The 7,321-nt window shown below is 48.6% G+C and overlaps 1 protein-coding gene across 2 annotated transcripts in view; it reads right to left on the reverse strand.

The window, feature by feature from the left end:
• Window positions 1-5,462: 5,462 nt before the first annotated feature.
• The window catches only part of LOC105295287 (fibroblast growth factor-binding protein 1), a 6,870-nt gene continuing 5,011 nt past the window's right edge, over window positions 5,463-7,321 (reverse strand). The window contains exon 3 of one of the 2 annotated variants that reach the window (XM_011364902.2): window positions 5,463-6,422. In XM_011364902.2, coding sequence (XP_011363204.1) covers window positions 5,827-6,422 — 596 coding nt within the window. In that variant the 3' untranslated portion in view covers window positions 5,463-5,826. Of the gene's footprint in view, window positions 6,624-7,321 lie in introns of both variants that reach the window. The other variant, XM_011364894.2, reaches the window with a different exon arrangement.

Consider the following 7,321-nt stretch of genomic DNA (forward strand, 5'->3'; position numbering starts at 1 on the left):
AAATACTTTTGAATACATTACTTTTGAATTATCAAAAATGAATGGCACGTTCTTTCTTCCTTATCCCTCTCTTCCTTCATTTAATGCCCCTTTTTAAATTGACACTCCTCTTGTCGAATGTGTGTGTGCATTGAGTTAGGGAGGGAGGAGGGGTCATGCTTTAGCTTCTTTCTAGCAAATGCCAGTTATCTGTTAACCAGTGCCAGGCAGGACTTATGAGAAAATGAGCACAGGTTTGGGACAGGAGAAAAGAGAAAAGGGGGTGCTAAGGAACATGGGGGGCCACAAAACCTTCCACACTTGGTTGATGCCATGTTTATGTGGGATCAGGGCTGCAGAGGTGAGGGGATGCTGATGGCAGAGAGAGGTGCTGCCCGTTACTGGCCCCTTCACGTGCTCCAGCTGTCCTGGCCTTGTCCCCTCAGACATGTTCTCTATGGTCTATGGGACACTAGGTTCCTCCTGGAACCAGCCTCTGTTTGCCTTCACACTCCATTCCCGACACTTGCCCTTCAGCACAGCAATGTCTCCGTATCGAGTGATGCTCCCTTATCAACATCTGCCACCCACATGCTGACCCACTTTTGACCACGTGGTTTAAACATAAAGATAAATAACCAAGCACCAAACTATGGGCCAGAAATGCCATAAGGAGCTTCATAAACACCATCACGTTCAGTCCTCCCAACTCCCTGCAAAAATGATAACATCTCCTCATTCCGCAGACAAGGGACTGAACGAACTTGCCCAGGGCCCCTCAGACAATGGGGGCCGGTGGTTTCAAACCCAGGTCTCTGTTCTTTCTGCTACGTGGTCACGTCCGTATTTATGCCTGGGGTGTGAGCTCTGGAGGCAGGCTGCCTGGGGAGCCTGCCTCTTGTTAACTCCGACTCTAGCAAATGCCAAACCTCCCTGCACCCCTGTTTTCTTATCTGCAGGACAGTCTTGGCAAGAGGACGGTCATGAACATGAAACGAGACCATTCCGGGAAAGTACTCTGAACATGCCCAGTGGAGTGGATCCCGACCTTGGCTGCACATTACAATCACCTGCGAAACGTAAGAAATCCCCGAGCTGGCCACCTGTGTGGTTCTGATGTTACTGGTCTGGGAGCAGCCTGGGCACTGGGGTTCCTAGAGTCCCCCAGCTGATTCTAGCCCGCAGCCAGGGCTGGGAATCAGTGTCCCTAGCACACAGGAAGCATCCCATAAGTGGCCATTTTGTCGCATCTGGCCCTCACACCGGCTCCTCCTCTGGAGCTGACCCCTTGCCTCGCCTGGTTCCCAGAGTCCGAGGCCGCAGCCTCGAGCATCCCCGATAACAGTGGTGTCTATTCTGGGCAGCTCGTCTGGGTTCGCAGAGGCTTGCTTTTGACAACCTCAGCCCTGGAGCCCTCACTATAGATGCGAGGAAGAGGAGGAGGAGGAGCCACGGGAAGTAAACTGGAAGGCGAGTTAAGGAAACCTTGAAGGTTGCCCTAAAGAACCAGCTTTGTCCTCAGTTTCCTCCTAGTGTGTGGAATGTGCTTCTGTTCGGGCTGTAAGTGTGGGATGGGTTCAGGGTTACCAGGCGGAGGGCGGTCTTCAGGAGGTGGCTGGGAACAGCCAGGCTCCATCTGCCACTCAGACCCTTGGCACTGTATGTCTAGAGTCTCATGTACCCTTTCTAGAAACTCACCTTCTTATTCCTCTCTCAACTGCTTGGCTCATCCATTCATTCATTCACTTATAACAAAATCTTGATGAGAATCCACTGTGTAAGGACTATGCTTCAGACTTTAATTAAATCATGTCTAATTGTTATTGGATGGACACTCTTAGGCACATTTTAAGAAGGGAAACCTGAGGTTTTGACAGAAAATTAACTTGTCTCAGGTAACACAAGTAGAAACTCAAGCCGAGTTTTCTTTTACTCTGAAGCTCCTAACCTTTACCATAATTTCTCTCCTCTTTTATTTACTCCATCGATATTTATCGAGGATCGATTATGTGCTAGACTGTACCCTAAGGGCCGAGGCTATCATGATAGACCCAATGGAGACCGTTTTTGCTGTATTATTAACCACATACCAACTATCTGATGAAAACTCTCCCTCATAACCCACCTCAAACTCATCAGTTCCCAAAACAGCCTTTCTGTAGATATTCCTCCCCACACTACATCCGGATCCCTCACTTCTCAGGGCTTCTCGAGGTTTTCTTTCATATTGTCGATGAACTATTTTTAAGTGAGAGACTTCAAGGTGAGCATTATGGTGACATGAAGGTCAACACCCCAGAAGATGGCGGGCCTCATGTTTGAGTCGGATGCTTCAGCCCTAGAAACTTATGCCTCCTTTGCTTGTTCTGCCAAAAACAATTTAGGAGGGAGGCTGGGGAAGGAGACGGATGGGAAGGAGGCCAGGTGAGATGTGGTGGACTCCAGAGAGTCAAGCCAGCACTGGCGTGGGTGGGAGTTACCACACAGAGCCCGGCCGCGGGAGGGAAGGGGCCCTCTTTCTGCTGAGATGTAGTTGTATAAGGAACACGAGACATTCCCACTCCTGAGTGGCTCTCACGGATGCAGACTTGCCATCCTACAGGACCTCTTACGTACCTGAAAGCTTCTTGTCTCTTGCTATCGAGGGAGGATTGTATCTCAAGAACACACACACACACACACGCACACACACAAGCACACACACACACTGGCGCTTCCATTTTGATAAAATATGGAGAGATAAAATACGGAGCGCCAAACTGGAGAATGACTAACGTATAGTCAGTTTTGTCTCTACATATATTTTTACTTTGTTCTTAAAACATCCCCTTACGTTGTGACTCTGACAGACGACTGAGCAGGAATGGCAGGTTTAGCGTCTGGAACTTTTAAAGAAGATCCCGTTCACTTATGGTTTGCTTCATGTCCAAAAACCACACATGTCACTTTCTTCTCATCGAGTGGAGAAAATTATGAGCTTCAGAGGCAGAAAGAGCTTGCGGACCTCCAGGCCTGGGTTTCTCAGTTACAGGCTGTGCCTGTTGTGTCTTCGTGACCCTGGCAAGTGGATCAGCTTCTCAGGGCCTCAGTTTTCTTATCTAGAAAATGAGGACAATGACATCTATCAGACAGGAGTAAATAGGAGAGAGGGGCAAAGCCACTGGTGCATAATAGGTGATCAATAATGCTCTTGTCCCTCTTTGCTTATTGTATTAGAGAGAGAGAGAGAAACCTCACACTTTGAGTTTACGTAAGAGATTTTTGATTTTCCACAACCGGTCTGGTGCTCTGGACTTCGTGTCGGACACCTACTATATAAGCACTAGGTGGAGCTCTAGGTGTTCTAGATTTAATGTCCAATGTGTGTCTTACGACAACTCTTAAACATGCTTTCATTTCCCCCATTGTCAGGATGAGCCCATTGGAATTCAGAAGAGTTAAATAATTGAGCCGGAGACCTTGGCTGAGAAGCGACAGACAAACCCCTAGTCCCGTTCCAGCTGACTCTGCCATGTAGGACACAAGTCTCCTCCAGTGTTCTGCCAGCGGCCAGAGGCTGTGAGTGACCTAGAAGAACCATCAGCTCCATGGAAGAGATCCTGAGAAGACTTCCCATTGGGTTGGGTCTGGTTAGTTCTCCAACATTAACACCATCCAGACCAGAGCAGGGTTATTATTTAATGGACCCTGGAAATGTTTTCCTATTTCCAGGACTATGTAGAGTGGAGATGTCTGAGTCGGGGAGGGGAGCAGAGGGCTGACAATCTCTGCAGACTTTAAAGGAAAATGTCGTTCCCTTGGTGTGGCCAGGGGGACCGCGGGAGGGTCTGGGATGTTGGTTCTGTTTTCCTGAGGTTGGGGCAGGGTTCACAGATCAGGTCCTGGGCCCCGTCCTGCAATGACACTGTGATCGCTGATACTTCTGGACATGCCAAGTACGCACCATGAAAAGAGGGATTTTCCCCCCTTTTTTGTTTGCCATTATTTCCATCCCCTAAATCCATGCCTGGCACATAGTAGGAGTTCAAAGCTTATTAATTAATTTCAGGGCAGGTGCATCGAATGTTCCCGCTGTTTAGAACATCATTACCCCAGAGAGTCACCTGGCTCGGTTCCTCACTTCATTTAGGTCTAGACTCAAAAGTCACCTCCATAGAGAGGCCTCCGGAACCATCTCATCTAAGACCGAGAATCCTCCATCACTTCTACCCCCTTCTCGTCCTTTACTTTCTCTCGTTTACACTTGTGTATTTGCGAGTTTATCGTCACTTTCCCTGCCGGCAGTCCCACGGAGGCAAAGCATCCATCTCTTGTGGATTGCTGTACTCCCCGCTCCTAGAACAGAGTCTGGCCGGGTCTGTGCTCAATAATGATGTGCTGAATGTATGAGTGAATGAATGAATACATGTGTGTACTCCATGGGGAAAGGCGAGCACAGTATCTGGACATAACAAGTGAGAGGTAGTGTGCTGATGATGTTAGTGGTGATATTCGAAGGTACTCTGAGGTCGTCATGTTCTGAACTGGCCACTGACAATGCTCAGTGTAGGCGCTGGTAGAATGGCAATTGCAAAATTCTGTTCTTCCACCCCACTGCCCTTTCCTCCCTGCCGCCAGCTCTAAAGAGACTCTAAGAACAGTGCTTTTACCAACTTTAGCACCTCATGGTTTGTTCCTTGTGGAATTGTGCCAAGGCATCTTTATTCATTAAAACACTTTCAGGTCTTTCGTACTAACATGTAAATGACTAACAGCGGTGTCCCCCTGCGTCTCACCACATTCCAGCCACACGGCCTCTCCCATCTTCTCTGATTTTCTCATATCTTTGCTTTTATACATGCTGTTATCTGCCCGATGTTCCTTCATTCTTCCCCATTTCCTACCTAAAGGCACTCTCTCCAAATTCCAGCTTCAAGGTCACTTCCTTCCTGAAATTCATCCTCAGATCTTCCAGCAGTTTCTGCCTCCTCTCCCTGATTTTTCATGCTGCCCTCCTCCCATCCTTTCCATTGGAGTCTTTATCACAGGGCACTGTGCTCACTCAAGCCCCTCTCGTCCAGGCCAGAAATGAGCTCCTCAAGGTCAGGGCTCCTGCATACGGTGGCTGATAAATGCCAGCTCTGACTTGAGTCAATGGTAGGTGTTCATTTCACCTGTGGACTTGGCTTACAGACGTCCTAAGTTCAAATCCTGCCTCCCCTCCTGCTATCTGTGAGACGCTAACAGGCGTCTGAATGACGCTAACAGGTGTCTGAATGACACCATGCCCCACGCGTCTCACTTGAAATCACCTCGGTAATCTCCAAACGCCACGGACCAATGGATGAAGGTATGAAGATAGGAGTCTGGAGTGGGTCACCTTATGGGATGACTTGGGATGGGTGGGGCACAAGAAGCCATTCTTTAGATTTTTTTTTTTGCACTGACATATGGGACTTGTTTATGATTTCATTGGAACTAGACCTAGAGAAACCAAACAATGGTTGAATATATTTATGAAAATTGCACAGAGCTTTATTATTCTTGTTAATTCAGCAGAAAGTGATTCGCACTGAAATCATCCCTCTGGCTCATTCAGCCCAAAGACTGGTTGTTACTGCTCAGATACACACAGTTTTGCGGGCCGTGGAGACACTGAGGCAAACGACCTCTGAACATCACACCTAGGGGAATGAATATAAAGGAAATTCCAAAACACAAAAGCAAAAATTACAAAATCTGTTTAAATACTCTGCCACGTGCCCGTAGCACAAACGTCCATCTTACAGGGAACTTGGAGGGTTTTCTAGCACAATGAAGGGCTTTGACATGACCCCGTCTAATGGACTCTGTTCCCTTTTCACCTCATTAGCATGAAATGCCCTGAACCAGGGTGATGAAGAATTTGCAGAGAGCGCTCCAGGATTCCCCACAGAACTCCAGTGCTACTTTACTCTGGTTTACCATGTCTGGGTCCTCCACACACTTGGGATCGTCGGTGGCCACGGTCTTGGCCTCTGCTGGGCCAGAGAGGGCGTTGTCTTTGACCGTGACCTTCTCTTCGGGGGCAAACTTTTTGACTTTGTTAGGCTCCGTGATGGAGGCCTCATTGGCCGTGCTCTGCTCTGTGGGAGAGGGCTCCATTGACTCCTGGTTGGGTTTCTTCCTAATCAGAGTGGAGTTCACCAGCTTGAGATTAGATTCCGGAAACTTCTTTCTGCACACCCTGGTCATCAGGATGCTCTTGGAGTCCCCACAGATGACCTTCTGAGAGCGCAGGTTCCGGCCAATTTGTTTCCAATAGACGCTCTTTGGGGACGACTCCAGGCATGAGGTCGGATTGCCCGTAAAGAAGCAGGAAAACTTCTCATCCTGTCGGGTGCACTCGACCTTCAGGACCACGCCCTCCTCCTTCTCCGTCACCACCCATCTGCAGCTGGCCTGGTCTTGGGTGACAAACTTGCCTTTGGTCAGGTGCTTGGGCGGCTGGCTTTTTTCCTCAATGTGGGCCTTGCCCAGAGTACGCATTTTATCTGTGGTGGCTTTGCTGACATGTCTATTCTTTACTTCCTTTTTGCCCCCCACCAAGAGCGCCTGAGCAGCCAGGAGGAGGAAGGACAGCAGGCTGAGGCTATGGATTCTCATGTCTTCAAATTGGTTGGAACCTGTTTGACAAAAAAGGCAGGTGAGTCAACACCGGGCAGCGGTTCAGCAGCGCAGGGCTGCGGGCTGATCCTCCCTCCGCCCTGGCACATGCCCGCCTGCTCAGGGGCGGGGTCGGGAACCCTTCTGCTTCCTGAATTACTCACGAGCAGCCTGTCTTCACATTTCTGTCTGACTCGAGTCTTCAATGTCAAAAACTCTCTACTCTTTATTCATCCCTTCGCCACCCTCTAACTTCCTCATTCACTCGCTTATTTACTCCTGCATTTGCTCACTCACTCACTCACTCATTCATTTGCTCATTCGACGAGCACCTGTGGAGCACCTGCTACAGGCCATGCACTAGACTAAATGTTGAATTTATCAAGGTAAATAAGTCCTATATCTTGAAAATTAGAGGCAACTCTTTGGGGATTCTAAATAGTATTGCCCAGAAATCTGTCCCAATTGTGTCCCCAACTTGATCTTGAACAAGTCATTATCCCCGCTCTGGGTCTCACTTCCTTTATCTGAAAATCAAGGCGTTGAAAAAGACAATCGCTCACTCTCCTCCGGCTCCAGCGTGCTGGATTTCTATAGCACAGTTCTACACGGACTCAGAGAACCACACTACAAGAAAAGTGGTGTGTGACTCAAGGTGAAACATGCGTGGGATTTGCACACTGTAAGATGGATGGGTTTGTGAGAAGGGTCATTTGGG

Source organism: Pteropus vampyrus, unplaced genomic scaffold (genome assembly GCF_000151845.1).
Source record: "Pteropus vampyrus isolate Shadow unplaced genomic scaffold, Pvam_2.0 Scaffold5, whole genome shotgun sequence".
NCBI classification, from domain to species: Eukaryota; Metazoa; Chordata; class Mammalia; order Chiroptera; family Pteropodidae; genus Pteropus; species Pteropus vampyrus.